Raw genomic sequence first — 24258 nt, 5'->3', positions numbered from 1 at the left:
TGAGGGCAGATTTACGCTTTCCCTTTTTACCACCCATTGATGTCAAAAAGCAAAGCTCAGGAGGATCTGGAGTAAAAAATCTATTTTAACTTTTTAGAAAGAACCGGATTTTTCAGTAGTAACAACCCCTGGCCTCAGGTACCCTTGGGACCCTATTGTGTGAGGCACTGTCATCTGCTGGTACCTGGAGGCAGCCTTCTCTCTCCAAGTTAAGTGACGGCAGCGTTCGTGCACACACACGCACCAGACATGCACACACACACACATGCACACACACATGCACGCACACGCACACACACACGCACACACCCACACACACCCGGACGCACACACGCGCACGCACACACACACGCACATACACACATGCACACACACGCACACACACATGCACGCACACACACACGCACCACACGCACGCGCACACACGCGCACACACACACACATGCACACATACACACGCACACACACGCGCACACACCCAATCAAGCAGCCTCTGTTGAAGACGAGGGAGGCCAGTGGGAGATACTCTGGCGACGCCAGCACAGTCCCAGGACACCTCAGCAGGATCTGAATCTGGGGGCCCAATGCCAACTCTGGAGAAGCCTGGGGAGACTCTCACTCCACACCTGCCTTCCTGAAATAGGCCAGTTCACCAAAAACCAACCGGTGGAATAGTCTAGTTGGCCAACTGACAATCTGTCCAATTCACTGATTTCTTAAAAACTTGTCTTTTTAACACTTCTAAAATTTATAGCAATTTGGATTGGCAAGGCCCTGGAGGGCTGTGGGGGCTCCAGGGGTCTCTGGGGCCTTCATATTCTCCCTACCTCTCTGTGTCCTCCACCTCTGCCTCTGCTCCATTTTTCCTTGACTGTCAACCTCTCCATTCTTTTTTTGACCCACATAGTCTCTCCCCCTTCTCCTTCTGACCTGCACTCCTCCATCTTCCCCTCCTGTCTTTCTCTAGGTTCAAGGAATGCTGGGTATGACTGTATAGGTTGTTCACTGCATAAAAGTACCCTGCTAGCTCTGCCTGCCAAGATCCATCTGGACAGATGCCCATTTCCATTTTGTAAAAAGGGGGCTGGGGAGGCCTCATCAGCAGCCAAGCCTGTGCTTTGCATGGATTCTTCTCCAACTCTCTTGCAGCAGAGAGGCCGCCCTCTTGGCACCAGCTCCCCAAAACTAGAGCAGAAAGGAGCTTAAGAAAATACCAAATGTTCTTAAAATGCTATTGTGAAGTCAAAATAGAAATTGGTCAACTAAAATCACACAAAGATGTTAAGACTTCCCCGTCTAATTTGATTTGCAATGAACTTTAGAAATAGTTGAACAAAATGTTTGGGTAGATTGGCAATTTGGTAAATTTAGCAAGCCAATCCATTGGCTTCACCAGACTGGCCTAGCACCCAGCCATCGAAGGTCCATTATCTTCTTGGGACACTTCTTTCTCATCAAAAGGACTGTTGAGAAGACACATCCTCCCCTGGTTAGTGGTTCCTATTTTACCCCCAAATCTAGAATCCATGAAGGAATCACGGTAAATCTAGAGGGGCTAACGAGAGGCTGAGTTTCTGCAAGTTTGGTATTACCAGTGCCTTTCCCCAAGAGGAAGGAACGCTGTCCCTACGTCCTGACTGCAAGCTCGTCACCACCACCTTCAGCTGTGTTCCCCACGGTTGTCAGCCTTTAGGACACAGTGATTATCCCTGGGCTTCACAGTCAGTCACATAAGTGATGGAGACCACGGCCGTTTGCTTGGACCCCAGCACCAGCTCAGCCTTGCTGTTGGCAGCCCTGCCGCTGGCGTGGCTGAAGGCTGCTCTGCCGTGTCCCCTCCTCTGTGGGGCTGCCACGCCGCAAGCTCTCGCAATGCAGCACACTATCCGAAGCCGTTCTTCCAAATCGACCTAAACTGCGTATGTTTTCAAACCATGTGTTCCTTTACCCCAAACAGCGGCTTGGGAGTCCGCAGTTACCTTGCTAACACGTTTGCATCATGTCTGCCCCTTTGCTGCCACCGAGAGGATCCCTTTTGATCTGACAGTTCTACCATTCTGCAGCTCATCTTTTCGATGGACTAAAGCTCCCCCTTTCCTCACACTCCCTGCCATCGAATGGCACCCATCAGCCCTTCTTCCTGAAGACAGCTCTGAGAGACTGAAAGGAAGAGGCTTCCAGAACACTTGTCCTTTTCCACTCTTCCCACCTCCTCCGTCCACCTTTATGGACATTTGATGCCTTTCTTGAAGGCAAGCTCCTGGATAAGAGCATGAAGACAAACCCACTGTTGGAGTAGGATAGATACTCTGAATTTGCATTGAAAATCTGTACTAGGGCGTGAATGACTACGTGCACTGTAGCACACTGAAATATTAGTCTCTTATTAACTGTCAAAAGTGACACAGCCGTATTTTTCACCGGCCAAGGCAGATGTTGACCCCCAAAATGTCAGGGTCTGAAGAGTGAGCCCATTCTGATGGAAAGATGGATTTTTTTTTTTTTTGTTCTAGACAGTATACATTTTCTCTCAAAAAGCAGTCAGCATCTCTGGGTCACCGAGTGTCTGTGGAATCTGTGGGTTCAGCTCTTCTCAAAGACCCAAGGAGAAGAGCTAGTGAGCCCAAGGAAGCGGAGCTGTGGAAAGTGCTCTAATGCTAGGTGATGCACAGAAAGTTCTGGAATCATCCGCAAGCTCAGAGTTTGTATGTAATATCATCCACTGGAATAAACACAACGTGTGCTGCTCTTGAGTGTTTCAATGGCCTCTGCTACATTAATTCCCCGACGCTAAGAAGTTTCAAAGTTAAAAAAACAAAAATGGACTTGAGAGGAAAGGGCCTCTTAAAAGCTTTAAAAGTAGAATAAGCTGAGTATAAATAAGGAGACTGTTGTTCACCAGGGCGGGTGCCATTGGTAGCTTTGACTCAGGGTTAAGGCTTGCTGTGCACCTTCTGTGTCGGACAGGATGCGCGGCCCTGGGGGTAGAAGGGGGCTCCGTCACACACCCTGACTTGGGCACTTTGGGGCCTATGCGGAGCAACAAATGCGAAGACTAAGTATGGAAAGTGCTACAAAAAGGAATGTACACATTACAGTGACAGCTTAACATTTAATTTAGGAAAGAAAAACCTGAAACAAATCCTGCACCTGAAGCTAACGTAACATGTGAGTCACTTATATTTCAATTTAAAAAAGTCACTTACGGGGGCGTCTGGGTAGCTCAGCCGGTGAAGTGTCTGCCTTCAGCTCAGGTCATGATCCCAGGTCCTGGGTTGGAGCCGAGAGTCAGGCTCCCTGCTCAGTGTGGAGTCTGCTTCTCTCTCTCCCTCTGCCCCTCCCCCTGCCCTCTCTCTCTCTCAAATAAATAAAATCTTTAAAAAAAAACTTGCTTACTTTTTTCCTATGTCTTTTTAAGGACAATTCCTGTAGCCAAGATGTTGGACTGACTGAACTGTTGTAAGGATAAGGTACGTGAGACACTTCATCAGCTGCAAACTCAAATACTATTGTTTTTAGTGTTAAAGAAACAGCCATTTCAAGCATGGTGCCCACGTCTGGAGGTTCAGGGCCAGACAGCTGTTGCTACTCCCTGGAAGCTTCACAATTTGGACAAAAGGGCCTGGAGAGTGGGCCTGCAAGGCTGGCTTCCGGGTGGTTCTATTACAGGAGACCGGGCGAGTCACCGATCCTCTCCGAGTCCTTTCCCTTCCGAAGAAACGAAGGGTTTTGACTTGGTTGTCTCCAAGTTTCCTCCCAGTGAAGGAGTCTGAGTCTCCATTTCTATGGGGAAAATCTACCCTGATGTATTCCACTTACAGGAAGGAGGATGGGATTAGAATAATGAAATAAATAAAATCTTTACATGGGAAATCTAAGCATTTTTCTAAATCATCACCACTTCAAAGCAAACCAGTTGCTTGTCTCAGAGGGGCAGATTATTGGCCGTGCAGCGACCGAGAGAAGGAATAGCCTTAAACCAAGCTGGCGAAGTCCTCCGTCCAACTCAACTGGAGCCAGGGGAAGATGTTTCACTAGAGGGAGCGGAGACAGAGAAGGTCAGACCTGGATCGCAGAGCCAGTGGCAACCACAGGCTTCTGGCGTTCAGTGAGGGATGAGGCCCAGGTCTCAGAACCTGGCATCTGATTGGGCTCAACTTTTGACTTCCAATCATTTCCCATCGTCTCCAAAAGCTGAGGTCTGTTCCTGGAATAGAAACCTTCTCGGCTTTTTCTAAAATACTCTTTTAAACAGTTTCAAGACTGCTCATTGTTTTCCTAATATTTTAGGGAACTATGGAAAAACTTGCACACCATAGAGAAATAACACAAATAGGGGAGCAAGGTTGCCTGGGGTAACCTGTCCCGACTACACAGGTGCCTTATCGGAGATTCCTCCTGGGTGATGGGACACCGGAAGATGCTCCTGAAGCCCCTCCTTGCGCCCCTCCCCCAGTGTCAGGAGGGATGGACTGGAGGGAGGGGCAGGCTGTGGCAAAGGGGCTGCTGAGGACACAAGGTTACGATGCGCGACGTGACAGGCTATCAGCCTCGTGTGGCCCTTGTTACAACCTATTCAGGTGTGGGATCCGCGGACCAAAGATGAAGCTGTGGGCTTTGAGAAAATAGCCACTGAAGGTTTAAAATGTGTGTGGGGCTCGATTTTAAGGACCACTCCCAGGGCTCACCAAGCCAATGGTTCTTGTGATGACAGGAAGAGGGGCTAGAGCTCCCGAGAGCCTCTCATCAGTGTAACCAGCCCTTCTGCCCCGATGATGAGAGCTGCGCACCCCTGGCGTTTCTGGAACACACTTGCACTTTACACACAGAGAATTTCTACAGGACTTACTAGGAAATGTGATGCCACAACAACAAACAAGGAAAACTGAACGGAGTTCAAAAGACCCGCATTTCCAGGCGCCTGGGTCGCTCAGTTGGTTGGGCGTCCGACTCTTGATTTTGCCTCAGGTCATGATCTCAAGGTCATGAGATTGAGCCCTGCCTGGTCTGATGCCGCGCTCAGCAGGAGTCTGCTTGGGATTTTCTCTCTCTGCCTCCCCCCCACAATCCAGCGCACTCTAAATAAACAAAATCTTAAAAAAACCAAAAACCTACATTTCTTTTGACCTCTTTGTCATCTCCATCTTTAGAACTCAAAGGGCATCGTCTATAATGCAAGTTTGTTTATAAATGTGTTTTTTTTTTGTTATTATAAACAACCTTAAACTATATACCATGTGTTTTGGGTTATAGACCACGTACATATTTTTCCCATGTTTTTTGAACAGTATCTTCTACATTGAAATCACCCACGGGGGCTGACGGAGGGAGGATGGTGTTGTCACTTAGGCTGTACACAGAGCGCAGTGCCATCTGCGGAAGTCCACAGCTGCATCCTCGCGGGGGACGCGGGGCCTGGGCTAAGTATGTACCGAACGATGGGCAAGCAGACAGGACACGGCAGCAGCGTAAGTGTACTGGGAAAGGAACTTTTACTGGGGTAACTGAAGGAACACCAACTAAATTTGGAGACTGACAGGGATGTTTATACACTTGACCCTGGATGTTTAAAATGAGGTCAGAAGTTACTCGGTAAGACAAGAGTGTTATTAAAATGAAAGGCAAAGTCTGCCTTTCTTCAGCGTGTCAGAGGTCCCTGGAAATGCCAGAGGTCTACCCTTTATTCCTAGATTCAACGACCTCCTAAGGCGCTACTGTTCGTATTTTGGGTGGTTAATTCATTTCGTATAACATCGCGGTATGGAATACAACACTCCCCCCTTTAAAATGGCCAGTGCCCGCTTTGCAAAACCCACGCACCGTGCTGCGGTCTCTCTCCTTACCGTGAGTGATAAGGCCATGCAGACAAACGTGAACTTCTTGATGTGGGCTGCGGTCACGGTGTTGCTTGTGCTCACCAGTTTGTTGCTGGGGTTATTCTAGGGGAAAAGAGGAGGACAGTGGTTATCCTTGGCTGATCGCACGTGCCGCTTAAAGAGCGTCTTGTTTCGGTTTTATCTGATGTGTCTGAAGTACAGATGTCACCTGACAGCTGGGAAGACGGCTGTTACTTTGTTTCTCTTAGACAGCTGTCAGGTGGCTGGACGTGAACACGAACGAGAGTGAGTTGCAGATGGAACACTGGGCAGCCCCCCCTCCCCCGCCTAGTCCTAGTGTGGCCCCTGCTGGTCACCTGGCATCTCCTTGAAGCCGCAGCCCTGCTCAGTGACCTTTGGGGCCCTGTCCTCCCCACTAGTGGCCCGGAAGCTCGAGTGGGCATTCTCAGCCCTGCTTGCCCTGACTCAGACTTCCCCATTCATATTCCAGACAGAAGCTCTTGCTGTTCCCTAACATCCTTGGTGTTTTCCTGTTTCTGTGCTTTTGTTCCTCCTTGTCCTGTTGGATCTTCTGATTTTCAAAACCCCTCTTCAGTGGATGTCACTGGCACAGCCTGTTTCTCTCTTTCTCTCTCTCTTCCCTCCTTCCTTTTCTCTTTCTTTCTTTCTTTCTTTCTTTCTTTCTTTCTTTCTTTCTTTCTTTCTTTCTTTCTTTCTTTCTTTCTTTCCAGAGAGAGAGAGACAGCCAGCGAGAGAGGCAACACAAGCTGGGGGAGTGGGAGAGGAAGAAGCAGGCTCCCAGCGGGGCAGGGAGCCCGATGTGGGGCTCGATCCCAGGACTCTGGGACCACGCCCTGAGCCAAAGGCAGACGCTTAACGACTGAGCCACCCAGGCGCCCCAGCCCATCTGTTTCTTACAGCCTCTCTGATCTTCTACTCCAGACTGCCCTGGAGCTCCCCTTCCTGGGATGCTGGGTGACCCTAGAGCTCTCCAGAGGTGGGTATGTATTCAGGGGGCATGCATGGAAGTGTGTGAGGTGGGCACTGGCTCTCTGAGGTAAAGGGCTGTGTACTTCACCCTACTCTTTCACTCCTGCAACTTAGCACCATCCTTCTTGAGTAGAGAAGGTGCCCATCTCTGTTAAACTTAATTTTAAGCAAAGAGTGCAGACAGCTCCAATGTCCTCTTGCATATTCCCGAGGCTTCCTGAGACCATCCCAGGGCCACTGCTAAGCACACCCATCAGTTGATCAAACTAGTGCATGGCCCCTCATCATGAAAATCAGTGAAGAAAAGACCACCCCCCTTCCCCACCTCCGTACGGATCCAGTCAGTCCCAGGGGTGACCGACGGAAGCAGCCCTGAGCACCTGGCTCGCTCTAGCTGAACGAAGGACACACGGGCACAGTGAGGACAGGTTCCACTTGGAAAAGAGCTTTTGATGGTTCCTTTACTTTGGAGGCTGTGGCGATCTCTCAATTCCTTTCCCCGAGATGCTGCCAGCACAAACCTTTGATTGAGTCTATGTTTTCCTAATTTCCAGCCTCTAAAGTAGAACTGCTTTTCTGAATAACAGATTTTATTTTTATAATTTTTATTTTGTTATATTAGTCACCATACAGTACATCCCCAGTTTTTGATGCAATGTTCCATGATTCATTATTTGCATATAACACCCAGTGCACCATGCAATATGTGCCCTCCTTAATACCCATCGCGGGCCTATCCCAATCCCCCAGCCCCTCCCCTCTGAAGCCCTCAGTTTGTTTCCCAGAGTCCACAGCCTCTCATGGTTCTGAATAACAGATTTTGCTGCTACAGCAAAGTGCAAGTCACAGTGGGTGGCTCTCTCCATCTCTGGTGCCCCAGGGGATCTGCGAGAGAGGTGCCCGGGTGGGCTCACCCCAAAGAATCAGGCAACCTCAAAGCATTCGTGTCACTCATGGTGGGACAGCGGCATATCACCTGTGTCACCCGTGGTGGGACAGCAGGGCGCCAGAGAGCCTTCAGGTGTGCTTTGAAAGAGCACAGATTTCTGCCAGCAGGGTTGGAATAAACTTGCCCGTATCATTAGATTGGCATCTGTGTTTGGCTTGTTTGCCCAATCTGCCTAGAAACAGACCCTTTCACAGATGATAACTGAACATTGGAGAGATTTTGTACGAGTGGAAAACGCTCCCAGCTGATATTTAGTGAGAGCCATCAAGAGTTATGCAAGAAATGTTAAATCCCTTATTCTGGAACGCACAAAGAGCCTAAGGATTTCAACTGTCAATGCAGCAAATTCTGCAAGTCCACACAGAGGTGTCTCAGATTTGGGTGAATAGATGGCATTCACACGGACGGCTTGGAGGAGCTCCCTGGAATGCCTGGAAACAATGAGGGAGGCTCCAAAAGGATTCTGAGTAACTCCAGCTGCTGGCCAGGGGTACGCTCGTTCAAGGGACTTTTTCATAGCACCTAACCTCTGTGATCACGAACAAAACCTGGTTTTTCTTGGATGCTGCTAGCGCAACTGTACAGTGCTGCAGGGTGAAGTTCTACTGTTTCAAGGTAGCCAAAAAAATTCCAGATGAGACCTTCCCAGCCAGGAGGTTCTAAAACTTTAGTACCTGCTGTTCTCATCAAGTTTTATTATATAATCTGATTCTCCAAAAGCCAGAAATTTAGCAAGAAGACTTATATTCATCTTGGTTTTCTAGGATTTACTTCTTCTTCTTTTTTTAAATATTTTATTTATTTATTCGACAGAGATAGAGACAGCCAGCGAGAGAGGGAACACAAGCAGGGGGAGTGGGAGAGGAAGAAGCAGGCTCATAGAGGAAGAGCCTGATGTGGGGCTCGATCCCACAATGCCGGGATCACGCCCTGAGCCGAAGGCAGATGCTTAACCGCTGTGCCACCCAGGCGCCCCTCTAGGATTTACTTCTATACGCCTGTTCTTTAAAAGGAAAACAGCGATGCCTGTCAACAGATTGGATTAAACTGAGGCAAACAAGGACTGCAAGGAGAAAAATCTCCGGCGAGCCACTCACACCTTCTCAAAGTTTGCTCTCAACGGCCTGAGCATTTTTTAGGAGACGCTCTGCTTCCTGATGTTGCAAGACGCTGGTGTTTGAAATAGGTAGTGGGTCCAACTAATAGTCTATTGGGGAAGTTCCACCACCAGCAAGAGCCCTGGGCAATGCCACGGCTCTTATGTCATGGTAGGCAGCATGGTAGGAACCCCTAAAAAGTGAGCTGCCATTCACAGGTGAGTGTGGGCTGGGACGAGCGGCAGGTGACAGTGACAGGAAGAGCAGCGTTGGGGCTGTGCAGTGTAGAAGGGCATCACGGATGGGGACATGTGAACAGAGGTGTGTGTGTGTGTGTGTGGGTGGGTGAATGGGTGCACGAGTCCGCTGGTGGACCACAAGAAGGAGGAAGACTCAGAGTGGATGCTGTCTTTCCAGACTTGAGCCTGCACCCCACTTCATCCCTGTCTGAGACGCCTGGGGAGTGCTCTGGGTCAGGGTGCGAGATGGAGTGGAAACCTTTCTGGGGCTCCACTCCACAGGTCGTGCCCCCTCCAGAAGCCCATAAACAGCCACACATTTGAGAAGCTGGAGGCTATGTGGAAGAGAGAGCTAAGCTTACAGCCTGTGGCTGGGCCTTGCTTTGTGTGCCTTTCCAGGCTTTCCTAGGCCCATGCGAGTCTGGGAGTGTGTGGGAGTGGGGACAGGGAGGAGGGAGGCCAGCCTGAACCAGCCAGAACCCACACTGCCCGAGCTGCCAGAGCTCATCTGCTGGGGTCCCTAGCAAAGAGGCTTCTTCTCCTCATATCCCAGGGCTCTTGTTGGGATCAGATAAAATGATATCAGCAATGGCTCTGAGCTGGTTCTAGAGAAATTCAAGGCAAAAGAGTTGCTGTTAAAAGTACAAGTGCAGGTAGGTTATGGGCTTCTTTCCTATTTTTCATTTCATTTTTTAAAAGATTTTATTTATTTATTTATTTGAGAGAGAGAGAGAGAGAGCGCACAAGCAGCGGGGAGGGGCAGCGGGAGAGGGAGAAATAGACTGTCCGCTGAGCAGGGAGCCCCATGCGGGACTCGATCCCAGGATCCTGAGATCATGACCTGAACCAAAGGCAGATGCTTAACCAACTGAGCCACCCAGTCTCCCCCCTATTTTTCATTGTAAAACATTGTATAGGGGTGCCGGGTGGCACAGTCGGTTAAGCGTCCGACTTGGTTTTGGCTCTGGTCGTGATCTCAGGCTTGTGAATTCAAGCCCGTGTTGGGCTCTGTGCTCAGCACAGAGTCTGCTTGAGTTTCTCTCTCCTTCTCCCTCTGCCCCCTGCTTGCTTTCTCTCTCTCTCTAAAATAAGCAAATAAATCTTTTAAAAAATTGTATACTATGTTTGGGGGTTACGTTTTGCTATAAATGTCTACAGGTTCAAGTCATTCAGTGTTAATGAACTAGACATCAATTCAATGACTGGTAGGACAGTCCGGACCCAGCCACAGGCTACAAGTCTGAAGGGTCGTGTGCCTGCCTAGGCTGCGTGAGCCGAGGCGGGAGGACAGAGCTGCCGTTAACAGAGGAGTTCAGCCGGAATAAGTCCGCCGCAACCCGGACCCAGGCCGGCTGCACGGACAGCTTCGGGGTGCATGGGCCCTGAGTACGCTTTAAGAGATCCATCCAGAAGCTTACGAGCTCAAATGCACAATCCTGTCTGTACCTTCACATCTGCTATGAGGTCAGCAAAGCGTTCGTTTAATTAAAAAAAAAAAAAGCCACAGAGACAAAATCCAATGTAATAAACTTTTTTGAGAATATATTTTCCCTTTGCAAAAAATTCAGTAATTTCTCAATAGAAATAACCGAAAAGTGACCATAGTTTGGAGGACATTAGAGAATTAGCATCAAGGTAAGCTTAATTACCTCTGTTATTTTCTGAGAGAAATAGTCCACAATTACGTTTGACACACCCCCCCTACACAACGTTCACCTCACAGAGGGAGGTGAGACCGGGAAATATCAGGGCGTTCCTCAGCGGAGACGCCTGTCTATCAAAAGCTAATTTTAAAGAGTGTTTCAGACACCACGCCGTACGGGTTCTCACCTTGTCAAAAGCCGGGTAGACAGCACGGATTTCCGTCAACCAGCCATATGGCATGTGACCCACAGGGTATGTGGCTGTCAAGATTGCCACTGCCTACAAGAGAAAGAGCCAGCAGAGTGAGTGTCGGCATCCCAGAGAGCATCTCCGTGGCTGCTCTTGCCACACGGCAGAGGGAAGCTGCCGTCGGTGCAGCCACCACAGACGGATCACTCGCACTGGGTGACAAGCACTGGTCATTGGCTCGACAAGCTACGATTTGAACCCAGGCCCACCAGACCAACATCTATGCTCTTTCCATTGAGCCAAATGGAGCCGTCCAGTCCAGCCCAACTCTGGAGTCCCGAAATGCGATTGTGAGGCCTCTCTGCTCTCCAGATAGTGGGCTCAGGGCCCACCTCTATGCCTCCATCCTGTCCTTCTGGGTGGCTGGCAGGGTGCCATCGTTGGGGGCTTTACGGTGCTTTCCTTCCAACTCAACCCACTTTTAATCTGTCCAGCCAGGCTAGCCCAACTTTGATTTTTAATTTAAGAAAACTAAATATTTCTGACGGAAACCAAACATGTTCTTTCGTGAAAATGAGAGCTTCTCTTCCTATGTGAATGAAAAGGAAGGAGCATGAAAACAAAGCATCAAACCCACATTTTGGCAGAGTTCAGCTCTAGCTAGGAAAGGAGAAGTACAGGCTTCATCTATTGTAATGAACATCGCAGTGATGCCTGGAACGTGAGGTAAGTCCCCAGCTAGGTGAGGACACTGCTGTGTGGCGGAGTGGTGGACCCAAGGCGAACCTCCCCTTGGTCACCTTCCCGCTGTGCGAAGCAGGGACCCCCCCCCCTCAGACCTGCCTTTCTGTTCCTCCGGCAGAACCATGAGAATAATGAGATCCATCACACAGGTTTGCTGGGAGTCCACGAAATGTGCATAAATGGTGGACACGGAGTAGATGATCAATGAATGTCTGCTCTGGACCCCACACGCTGTGTCTCACTGCCATTGAGGTCATTTTAGAAATGGCTCTACTGTATCCTTTACCTTGTGTTTTGTTTTTGTTTTGTTTTGTTTTTTTTTTTTAAGGGGAAGGTGGAATTCTGGCACACAGTGATGGGGGTCACATACTTTTTTCCTGAGCAACTGAAACTGATGTCGTTACCTAAAAAAGCTGTTGGGTTACAAGAGCCACCCAAGATGACCTTTGGGATCCCAACACAAAATCCAGGAACAAACTGAGGCAGGAGAAAACATCCTGCTTGTGATTTATGTGCTTCTCTTTCCAAGACCACATGAGCTGCTTCCCAGGACATGGAAACTGGCAGGAGATCCCAGGCTGGAGACAGGCTGACAGCGCATTCAAGGGTGACGTGGAAAGAGAAGGCCCTAATGAGCGGCCACCAGCCTTCCTGAAGGATCAGCAGTTCTAGGGACAGAATCAAGTCTCCAGAGGGCAGCGGAGGAGGAGACAAATGAAATAATTCCATTTGTTCATACCATAATTGAAAGATGGAAAAAGTGATTCAACTCTTTCTTTGGAGTGGTTGCCAGTTTCCAGATAAATTTCTTGAGTTGTGAGTGAGTAAATAATGGAGATCCTCATTTGGGGGAGGGCAGATTGCCAAAGAGCACACAGAGCCATGATGGGCCGGGGGTGGGGCGTGGTAGGTGCGGGAAGGCGGGGCAGGAACAGGTGAGAGTGGGCTGGGTCAGAATGGGGGCCCTGGGCCTCACGGTCTGGGCCTGGTCACGTCAGCGGCTGTATGGCACCGTCTGTGGTCTTCTGCCACCACGGTGAGGCCACCGACTTCACGGGGAAACAGAAAGCCCACTGGGCGGGAGTCAGAAAAATCTGGATTCAACTACCAGCCCGGCTTCTTGCTAGTTTTGTGCCCTTGCCTCAGATCTGGTCAACAAGAAGAATGAAGGAGATGTCTCCTTCCATACTCATAACAGTAAACAGTTACATGATTCTAAGATCCTCATGGCTCCTGAGTGTGAATGGGTCCCTGAATTTGATACCACAGAATTGCCCGAGCTCTCCTGATGAATCAGAAACAAGTCTGCATCCACCTCCCCGCAACCCCCACCCTTCACAAGGTGACCACGAGTGCCCCATCCCCGGAAACTGCCCTACCTCGGTAGCTGCAGAACTGCCACCGAGGTCCCGGGAAACAAAGAGGTTGACAATCGGCCGACTGATTCTCTGCGTAGCCAAGATGAGGGCCAAAGGCCACCAAAAGCTCAGCATCTTTCTTATGGTTGCATCTCCCTGCGTTAAGAAACGGAGATAAGAGTTCACTAAACTCTAGAAGCAGAACAGAAAAAACAATTGGGAGCCAAAGCTTTTCCTTTCGATGTCAATCATGAGTCAATTCATTGTACTTAAAAATAATATAAGGAAAAGCCTCTGTAGCCAAGCCAATCTGAATTAAAATAAAACGTACAGTGTTATTAGAAATTAACTCAGACAGTTGGCAAGCTACCGTGAAGCCAAAACCCACATTTAAGTTTGATGGATCCAAACCACTGTTCTCCAAGCAGGGCAGCTCTAGCCCGGGCAGCACCCAATTCCACGGCCTGGGAAACGGGCTAGAAATTGGTTTTTGTTTAAATCACCAAGCTGACTGGCTAGAAGCCATGTCAGTAAGAGGTTAACTCTCAGAAGTAAAAAGAAAAATATTATAACTTTTTTTTGTAACCAGTCAGGTCACAAATGGGCCTAATTATTTGGGTATAAATCTACCACCAAGGTTCTTATTCTCAAAGGTCTGACAGAAGTCACGTGAACGTTCAGGAGCATAAAAATAAAAGCACGGTCAAGAGAATGTGATTTATTCAGAATACGACAAAGCAAAGAGGTGTGCAATCTCTCAAGCCTGGCTTTTATGATTTGACTCTGGTTTGGATCCGTCGGAGGTTACGAGTTACGTCGTGGAACCGTGCCAGCCACTTTCATTTCCCCTTGCCGGGGGCTCAGTGGTCACAGATGGATTGCTACCATCAAGACCAATTTGATGCAGTTGTCCTAGTGACGGAAACAACTAGATCAGATTTTATCGACGGCCTGCCCTCAGCTCGAGATAAGTGGTCAATACAATTATTGTTCTGACGCGCCAAGAGTCACCTGTGGTCAAGGGCGGGAGCAGAGGGTGGAGAGCAGGGATTTATTTGGGGCTACGTGGAAGCGTGGATATCGGCCTCACAGCTCGATGGAAACCAAGCCCAGGGATGTCTGGAACCGAAGGGTGGGCAAGAGTAGCACGTGCGTGTCAGGTACTGTTTGCACTTAGGATGAGAAAGTGCCGGGCCGCTCGTGGGGGATTATATTCTCCTAGGATCTGACTCCATTTTGGAGGCACAGGCCAAGCTCCGCGGCCTTCTGGGAGGCGGGGGGACCTTCTCAGACCCCATCACTGCCTCCTTCTCTGAGCTTCGAGCCTCGTGTATTCGCACGGCCGATCTGTGTGCCGTCTCGGGGTCGCGTCTACCTGTTGCTTCTGTGTTGGGCTCGCCTACCAGATGAGCTGTAAAACGGCTGCTTGAGGGCAGAGGCCAGATTTTAAGCTCTTCTGTGCCGCCCACAGTGCTACACGCTCTGCTCACTCCCCAGATGGTGCCCAAGCGAACGATTGCGTTTGGCCAGCATGGAAAGTATAAACAAAGCCTCGGGCTCTGCTGTGAACTGAAAAATAGCCCAAATGCGAGTTTAAAGGTACCGTGGGCCCCAAAATACTTGTTGATTAATATATGGAATGATTTACTTTTGACAATGGAGGGTAAGAAGAACCAAAAATGGCATATCTACTCTTTAGCCCGGCCTAACCTACTGTGCCTCAGTTTCCCGACTGGAGGCTGTACAGTGACCTCTGAGACCGCTTGCGTCTCCCGAGACCCTCCGCCTGTCTCCGCCTCTGGACATGCCCTAGCACTGGCCCTCTTAGGGCACGTGCTTATATACGGGTTTCCCATTTCCCAGAGGGCTGGGGTAGAACCCCGTGGCCCTCGGATGCACAGACAGGCCGTGGGTGCGTTCGAAGGCCGTACCCCCAGCTCCGGTCCGCTCCTGTCGGGGATGATGTCGTGGATGTTCTTGTAGTAGCCCAGGCACAGGGTGGTGCAGCGCACGAGGGCGCCCATGTACAAGGACAGGATGGGGATGAGCAGAGGCTCTCTGCACTCCAGGTGGCTGTGCAGTAAGATGGCGACAAACACGACCTGGAAGGTGGGAAGACAAAGACGAGTCAGGGCGGAGAAGATGGAACCAGTCTCTGCTGAGCAGAGAGCCTGACGCGGGGCTCGATCCCAGGACCCCGAGATCATGACCCGAACCGAAGGCAGACGCTTCACCGACTGAGCCACCCAGGTGCCCCTCTAAGATTTTTTTAAGGCAACTACGTATCTGGTTACCACTCTCGCTACAAAACATTCAGATACTTTGGTCCCCTGGACCCCCAAAACACGTGGTAGAGGTTTGCCCTCTTGAGCCTGGATCCTGATACATGTAATCCGCACCGGAGGACCTGAGTCCACAAGGAGAAAGTAGTGGTGATCACTGACATATACAGAAAAATAGACATTAACATTTGTCAGATGGAGTTCACTAAAAATGCTGCAAAAAGCATCGGTGTTAATTATTAGAAAACAAAGTAAATTAAAATTAAAAATACCAACTTACAAAAGTGGAAGAGGTCAAAAAAATAGAGTCAGGAGGGATTAAAACAATAATAAAGTATTGATCTCTACTGACTGTACAATCTCTAAAACAAATTTAGCAATGTATTTAACTTTCCTGTCCACGAAAATCAGAGAAGCAGCCCAGCCTCTGTCCAGAGCCGTCTGGGATTCACACATTCAGAAGACACGGAGCATATGCAGCACGAAAATTAACTAGTGGAGGGGTGGACACTATTCTTGAGCTCCACTGACTTTTTTTAAAGATTTTATTTTCAAGCAATCTGCACACCTAACGTGGGGCTTGAACTTACAACCCGGGGATCAAGAGTCGCGTGCTCTCCTGTCTGAGCCGGCCAGGCGCCCGTGAGCTACCGTGACTTTAATGGCCAAATATCCACAGAACAGGCATGCGAAATACACCACCACTGAGTGATCCTGACCCGAGGAGTCTTATCCGATCACTGCAGTACCAAGAAATCAGTGATGACAGGAAGTTAAAAAGGAAGCTGGAGACCGAGTGTGATTAACTGGATAAGCACATTCAGTCGCTGGAGGGAGCACAGAAACACAGCGTAATACAGAGAAACCTCGGAGCGCAGTACGGGTATCGGACGCTGGAGGTGGCTTGTTTGCAGCACGGGGTGCGTCTTGTGCCAGCCGTCATTCTCAAACCCTGCACACGAGGCCGATTCAGACCGGGAGCCTCGGGGGGTGCCGACGACAGAGGCACGGCTTGGCCGTGTGGTCACAACCAGGCTGCCACGGCACCGACGATGTGAGCGGGCACAAGCAGGCATGGTGCTCACACTCCCCCTCCCGCTCCTGAGGGTGCTGCGGAGCCCACGGATGGAAGTCAGGATGCCCGTAACTGGCTCTGTGCCTGTTCCTTCCAAGTGGAACAAGTATAGAGTGTCCACTGAAAATGCGGACACCAGCTGGGGAAGCCTTGCTAAGGACGCGCTGTGCTAGGATCAGGACTGGGAGTTCTGTGACGGGGCCCAGACGCGCGGGGATGTGTCTAATGCATCAGGTGCTCTAAGGAGCCACCATGCCAACTCCCGCTCGCACATTTGCAGCAAGCTGACCGTCTGGCAGACAGAAACCCACAGTGTAAACGAAGGTGATCGTTGGGCAGAGGCTGAAAACTCGCACGAGAAAGGAGTACACGAGGACCGAGCCCTCCGCGACCAAGTCCGGAGAGGCTCCCGGGGCCGTCAGGAGGGCCACGCGAGACGGAGGCCTGCTGAGCAGGACCACAGAGGAGGAAGTGGACAAGAAGGAAAAGGGGGACAGGAGCAAAAGAGAAGTAAGTGTGGTGATGACAAGAAAACGGCCTGGGCCGCAGGGCGGGCCATGCAGGACACGGGAGGGGGCTGCCCCGGGCCGGCGGCTCTCACACGGCCTCCCTCACATTGAACAGCTTGATGCCGTGCGGCCCAGCACCCACCACAGAGCCACATCATCACTGCAGATTGTACTGTTCATCAATTTAAAATAACACAGGGCCTTCTGCCTTTCAATCCAGAACTATGATTTTGAATCTGATATTGCCACCAAAAACATCGGGTCATTTCTGAGCGGGAACCTACTCTCCTTGGTGAGGGTTTTCCCAGGGAGAGTCTGTTCTGCGCTGGCCCAAGAATCCAGTGATAAACAAGATCGTCTCAGACCCTGTCCTCCGGGAGCTGACAGTCCGGTGGGGGAGCCGGGACGTGCATCAGACGATGACGCTGGCGAGCATCCGCCGACAGGTGAAGGAAGCGTGGCTTTGCTGGGGCGGGGCAGCTGCTGTGACGGAGGGCATCCCCTTGGGTGTCGTCTGAGCTGAGACCCGCAGCCTCGGCAGGACGTAGCCAGGTGTGGCAGGAGGCCAAGGCAGGTAGGGGGACCTGAGGCAGAGCATTTCCTCCTGGGCAGAGGGGCCGAAGCAAAGGGCCCCGTGGAAGGGGCCTCTGCCATACCAGGGCCCTGAATGGAGTGCCCGTGGCTGGGGTGCTGAGAGCGAGGGGATGGGAGAAGAGTGCCAGGCTGGAGAGGAAGCAGGGCCCAAGGGTCTTCAGCACTTTGTCGGCCAGGGTCGGGATTTTGATTGTTTCTCTTAAGAACCCCGGGAAGCATTTTTTAAAGCAGCTTCTAAGCAGTGTGGCCAGAATTTCCAAGAGCAGAGATCACTGTGGCTGCCAGTGGGGAAGGAAGGAAGGAAGGAAGGTAGGAAGGAAGGAAGGAAGGAAGGAAGGAAGGAAGGGAGGATGGAAGGAAGGGAGGAAGGGAGGAAGAGAGGGGGGAAGGATGGAAGGGAGGGAGGAAGGAAGGGAGGGAGGGAGGAAGGAAGGGAGGGAGGATGGAAGGGAGAAAGGGAGGGAGGATGGAAGGGAGGGAGGATGGAAGGGAGAAAGGGAGGGAGGATGGAAGGGAGGGAGGATGGAAGGGAGGGAGGATGGAAGGGAGGGAGGATGGAAGGGAGGGAGGATGGAAGGGAGGAAGGGAGGAAGGAAGGAAGGAATGTGGTCCAGGTGGGACAGATGATCCTTTGGCCCCGGGGGGGGGGGGGCAGCCGAGATGGGGAGAAGAGGGCAGATGAAAGACACATCCAGGAGTAAAACGGAAAGGCCTGGTGATGAGGAGGCTACTCCTAGGATGGTCCCCAGGCTTCTGGCCCCATGACAGTGCCACTGATCTGCTCAAAAACGAAATGCTTGATAGAGAAGGTGCGAATGCTCACTCAGGGAGGCGCTGAAGGATCCGAGTGCAGCCACCACCAGGCATCTAGACTGTTGTCTGGAGCTCGGAGGAGAGGGCCTGGCAATGGATATTTGGGAATCACTGGTTCGGTTGCAGATGGTGTCGACCTAGGGCATGAATTAGATTCTTCTCCAACAGAACACAGAGAGGAGAGAGAAGGGTCTCGAGGAGTGTCCACATTTTTACCTCCGGAGAGGAGGTGAGCCTTCAGAACGCGGAGACAGATCAGGACTGAGGTGCTGAGCACTGGAGGGAGGGAGCGGGCTGTGCAGGAGGGAGCAGTGAAGAGAGTGAAGAGAGGGCCAATACGTTGCCTGAATGTCCAGTGGACTGAATGACACCAAGGTCATTAGCAAGAACTGTTTGGGTGAACCCACGATGGGGGGTGGGGGGGAAGCTGACTTGGACGCAGTGAAAGAATAGAAGCAAAAAAGAAACGGAGACAGTGAGCGAAAACCACCGTTCCGAAAGCCTGACTGTGAAGTAATAGAATTGTAGCTGGAGAGGCACACGGGAGCAGAAAAAGCTGCTTCCTATTGTGTTAAAAGGGCAGACACCCGAGCATGATCAGCGTCCAAAGGACCGAGGAGGGAGAGATGGATCACGGAGAGCCGGCCGAAGCTCTTGAGAAAGCGCAGGATCCAAGGCACAGGCCGAAGAAGTGGTTCCGGACCACAGAGAAGGGCCGCCTCGTCTCCCAGAAATGCGCAAAACGGAGATGACGCAGGGTTGGGAGGCAGGCTCGTAGGGCTGGCGGCCAGAAGTTGAAGGATTCACAGGAGTGGGAAGGGAGCTGGGCCACTGGGAAGAGTGGGGAGGGGAGGGACCCCCCATGTAGCTCCTGGAGTCCGATGCCCTGTGACTTCCTGCAGGAGCACCAGCTACCTGGGCACAGGTGGTGAAAGGTGCATCGTAGGGGGCTCAGGAGTGGGCTCTCGCCAGCAGGCTGAGATGAAAAGACAGGGAGCAAAGGGACTGACACCAGTGTTGTAACACTGCTGACCTGGGAGGGTGGCCTCCGGTCCCGGGGCCCTCGGCTGAGTTCAGAAGGCCAGGGCTAGGCCGGGAGGTCCCAGGAAGGTCCAACAACCTCAGGAGAATGCCCATGTTGATACTGAGCAAATATTGACCAGGTGATTGTGAAATAAAACAGGAACAGCAATATTTTTCATAAATTCTTTGGCAATATAGTAGAACGTACCACTGTTTTTTTAAAAAAGATTTTATTTATTTAAAAATACAGAGAGCAAATGAGAGAGAGAGTGAAAGAGCACAAGCAGGGGGAGCAGCAGAGGGGGAGGGAGAGGCAGACTCCTCACTGAGCAGGGAGCTTGATATGGGACTCGATCCCAGAACACTGGGATCAGGACCCGAGCAGAAGGCAGATGCTTAACCGACTAAGCCGTCCAGGCGCCCCTAGAACGTAGCAGTATTGACAGTTATGGAGACGCGGAAGAGCACTACTGCGTGGGTGAGCCGAACCAAGGGAGCTTCCTTGTACGATGGTGAGAGATCAAGGAGCTTAGTGAAAAAAATTCTTTTAAAAGATTTGATATATTTATTTATTTGAGAGAGAGAGCGAGAGCACATATGAGAGCGGGAGGAGGGACAGAGGGGAGAGACAGGACAAGCAGACTCCACACTGAGCAGAGTCCAAGGTGGGCTTGATCCCATGACCGTGAGATGCCACTGAAGTTGCCACTGAAATGCCAAAATGCAAGGCATTCTAAACTATTTTCAACTTACCGCTGGCGATTACTTGCTATCTATCTATGCCAAAGTGGTATTTTCAAAGGACTTTGCCTAAGACTTATTTACTCATAAATTTGGTAATTAACAAATGCTTTCAAGAAACAGAAGAATAAAGCTGGGGGGGGCAGGAGTAATAACAGACTTAGGAACAAAAATTGCATTTTTTCCTCCAAACTTTCAAACTACAAGGTTTAAAATAACTACTTCACCAGGAATAGCCCGAGGCCAGATGGCATCTGAATCCAGCTCCCATCTCTCCTACCAACCAGATACGATTATTCTGCACTTGTGAGCCCTCCCAGCAGGCGCTGGCCCCGGCCAGGTTTAAAACCGAGAAGGAAAATGGCCGTAGGCGTACTGCAACGCATTTTTCAGGGATATGGTTTTCTCTTCTACTCTTAGATGCTCACTATATTTATCTGAGGCAAAGGTAAGTGGTTTTTTGTTTGTTTGTTTGCCCTTAAGAAAACACACACCTACAAATACTCAATTGCTGATGCCAATGTTGCAAACGAGAGGTGTGTCCTTAATTTCAAATTAATTTGTACCAGTGATTAGAGTGAATAAGGCAGTTTAGTTCATCTCCCAGAGGATGAATAAAAGGAAGATCAGGACAAAAATCTCTAATAACTCACAAAGAAAAATAACAAATATACATCAAGGGATGACGTGAGCTAGTGTTCAGATATGCGCGCGCGCACACACACACACACACACACACACACACAGTGTTAACAGGAATTAATTTAAATTACTTTTAGTAGTGATCCATGGAGTAAATGCAATTAATTTGGAAATGTAATTGTTGGTCTTTAGGGAGGTATTAACAGTAGATTATTTCAAAAAGGTGGCTAATAGACTAGTCTGTATGATGGGAAACCAGGCAGAAATGCATGGAAATGCTCACAGAACGGGACTGAGAATTGGAAAAGGAGCTTAAAAGTCAGTCCATCCCCCCTCCTCTGTGAAGAAACGGTTCCCTCACACCCCTGATTGTAGGAACTACAGCTAATTTATAGATGACAGGAATTAAATCTAATTTTCTGCTGAAATTTTTCATGCAGTATCCTGGTGGCAGGAGAAAGGAAGGAATGTGGAAATCCAGGGCTGAGGCCAGACCTGGACTCCACAGAAAGGGCAATGTAGGCCTTCTTCTCAGAGCGTGTCGGACTCCCTGGCTCTTGTTAAATGGGGGCTAATGACCGTGTGAATGGCAGTCCTGTGTGGCGTCTACACGAGAAACAACATGGAAGAAGGATTCCTAAGAGCTCCCTCTAGAGCTGAGGGACAGACCACGTATTGTGCGGCCACACAGAGGGCCAAGTGTGCGCCCAGCCAAGCGCACCGCGGCCCTCTGAGCACCAAACATAAGTGCGCTGGGACCCAACCGTCACTGCACAGGCGAGCTCTGTCAGCCTAAAGGCCCAAACCTCTGATACTGAATTTAAATTCCTACCACCTTCCTTCTCGCAGAATTACACGTACTTGTATTGCAAGAGCTCTCATTGTCTCACTCGTTCAACACACCTTCACCGATGACGTCCACGTCTGGTTTGAGTAACGCCGGAAGGCCCCGCAGAGGGAAAGCATGTCAATGAGGCGGGAGTGGGCTCCGAGGAGCTCCCGCGGACACAAAGACCATACTCACCTGAGCTATGACATCGGAGATGGAGGCACATCCCACGAGGAAGCTGTATTTGTGTTTTAGGAGAATGCCAGCATGGGTCCATGCCTGCCGGAAAGAAAAGAATTTGGCATGAGAGACGCCGTAGGGATCGGATGACTTCTGGTCGTTATGATTTATGGGGCATTCTGGAAATAGACTTTCTACCACCCCCCCCCCCAACCTTCAGAGCATAGGACAAACCCTCCGTTGGTCAGATGACTGTAACTTGGCCTGGTGGCTAGGTCCTCATTCGATTTCTAAGTGGAATCAGTAATCGCACAGTATTTATTTCGTACCAGGGGTAACGCAGACCAGGGTGCTGGCTAGTTTTCCTGGCAGGAAAGCTAGGTGGATACCAGGAACGGACGAGACACCATCTCTCTCTCTGCGGCAGCCGGAATGACAAGGCAGAAACATGCTCCTTCTACGAAGCGTGTTGTAACGAGGGCTCAGTGTGGTTCTGAGTTATGAGAAGCATTACAGGGTCTCATCAGATGATGAGGGCTCTACTCCTTCCTTCTCTTCAAGTTGGGGCAGGGTCTGATCTGACACTTTGCCTCTGACGGAAATGAAGAGGAAGGTCCTCGAAGGGGAGCAGACGATGAAAAGCCCGGGCGGTCGGTGAGTTGGGAGGTCAGAAGTTCAAGACGGGATCAGTGTGAGGATTATCCTTCTCACCCGGAAGGGCCAGTGTGGACCGACACCGCAATAACGCTTCGTGTGAGCTACGCGCCACCAGACAGAGAGGATTTATTCCCGAGCTCTGTGTCGGGACTTCATATACAGCAGCTGTTATGCCTGCTTCCTCCCTCAGTTCACAGGTCTCAAGGTGTCAGATGGGGAAAGAAATGCAAACTGTCGGTAACATTTGCAAACAGTGGCTTGTGGGCTCCCCTTGTTGACCAAAGCCATCAGGATGATAAGCTTTGTGGTTTTCAAATATTCTCTCTCTAACCGATGTATTAGGGCCGGTGAAGGTGTGTAAGGGTGTGAGCCTGGGGAGATGACCTGGCCCTTTATAAATGTTCATTATTGTGTTTTTTATGAATAGTCTCTTACTGCTGGGTCTTTGGGGGCAGTTGATACGTGAAAAAGGAAAGTAAAGGTGTTAACCACCAATGTTTTGGTGTTATGCTGAGTTTTAGAAATTCTCTCACGGCAAATAAATACAGCTGAAGAGAAATGGAACATAGGGCACAGGAGAGTCTGGGATTCACTTTTAGTCCCAGGTCCCTGAATTCACCGTATAATCGTAATTCTTCCGTGTGTTCACAGAGCCCCCATATAGATGGGGGGCAGGCAACAGGGTTGTATCCGGACTCCGTCTAGGAAGCCCAACTTCTTTGAAGATGTGATAAAGGTCACTGCACTCAGTTTTCCGATTCCAAGCACTATGGTGCCCCCTTAGGCCAGCATGGGGCACCGTGGGGAATCCAGTTCTAGGAAATCCAGCCCCATTTGCCTTCTTTCTTTTTTTTGGAGTATGTGTCAACTCCCAGAGTAAATAGAGAGTAAATTTCTGATGGTAAGTAAGAAAAAGAAAAGCCAGGTAACAGTGCTCCAGTGGCCAAATTCTCCCACTTAAACCAACGTCACACCAACTGAGAATCAGAGCCTTTGTGTGAAAACTGCGAGTTTAAGGTCACCGTGCAGACTGCTGGAAAGCACTCAGAGAGTCCATGAGGCCACGTGCATAAGCTAACTACAGGCAGTTTAACACTCCTGGTAACATCGGAGAAGGTGGACCACACGTAGCTGACTTTGGCTCATTTCTGCAAGGATGCAGGGCTATGGTCTCACCTCTGTGTGGACGCCCACTTACCTCACGCATCGACAGCACATAAAGCTTAAGGGCAGGGGTGGTGAAAAACTGTACAGATGAGCATATTTTTAAGTCTGCCCACCCCCCAAAGTAATTTCAAATGGAGCCCAAAGAAGGGGTTTATTTTCCGGCACTGGACATTCCTGGAAATATATATATATATATATATATATATATATATTTTTTTTTTTTTTTGCTAAGTCTCTTTTATAACTCTCAAAAACACAGAGGTATAGAAAAAAAGCCTTCTCTGAGAACTCTTCAGTATCATGACAAAGAATTTAATCTATGGCAGTGAGCCGCCCTTAGTAATGTAGTAAAGCTGGTTATTAAAGTAATGAAATCCTATCCATATTTTCAAGAGATTCTTATTCTAAACAGCTTTGGGTGCTTAAGCCACACAGATGGTAAGTTTATCAGGAAGCTGTCCCTGATCCCTTGATCCTGAATATATCAGCAAAGAACTTTATATTGAAATACAATTTTCAAATAGGCTCTCTTGCCTCTTGCCAGAACTTGTGACAAATACAGACGATTCTCATCAAATAAATGGACCAGATGGGCTGGTTACGAGTCCGTGGTCAGCTGGAACCTTCCTGCACTGCCGGTGGGGATATAAAATGGTACAGTGGCCATGGAGCTCGGTACGAGGGTCCCTCACAAACTAA

General features: G+C 49.9%; 1 protein-coding gene across 2 annotated transcripts in view; it reads right to left on the bottom strand.

Moving 5' to 3' along the window:
* ANKH (ANKH inorganic pyrophosphate transport regulator) overlaps positions 1-24258 on the bottom strand; it is a 130518-nt gene that overhangs the window by 21821 nt on the left and 84439 nt on the right. For both annotated transcript variants that reach the window (XM_045787160.2, XM_045787159.2), the window contains 5 exons: positions 21751-21834; positions 14979-15149; positions 13069-13203; positions 10943-11035; positions 5844-5939 (listed from right to left, as the gene is read on the bottom strand). In XM_045787160.2, coding sequence (XP_045643116.1) covers positions 5844-5939; positions 10943-11035; positions 13069-13203; positions 14979-15149; positions 21751-21834 — 579 coding nt within the window. The remainder of the gene's footprint in view (positions 1-5843; positions 5940-10942; positions 11036-13068; positions 13204-14978; positions 15150-21750; positions 21835-24258) is intronic.

This window comes from Ursus americanus, chromosome 15, assembly GCF_024610735.1.
Source record: "Ursus americanus isolate L20-20 chromosome 15, mUrsAme1.1.p, whole genome shotgun sequence".
NCBI lineage: Eukaryota > Metazoa > Chordata > Mammalia > Carnivora > Ursidae > Ursus > Ursus americanus.
The sequence above is the reverse complement of the archived record's forward strand: the minus strand, read 5'-3'. Positions and strand labels throughout refer to the sequence as shown.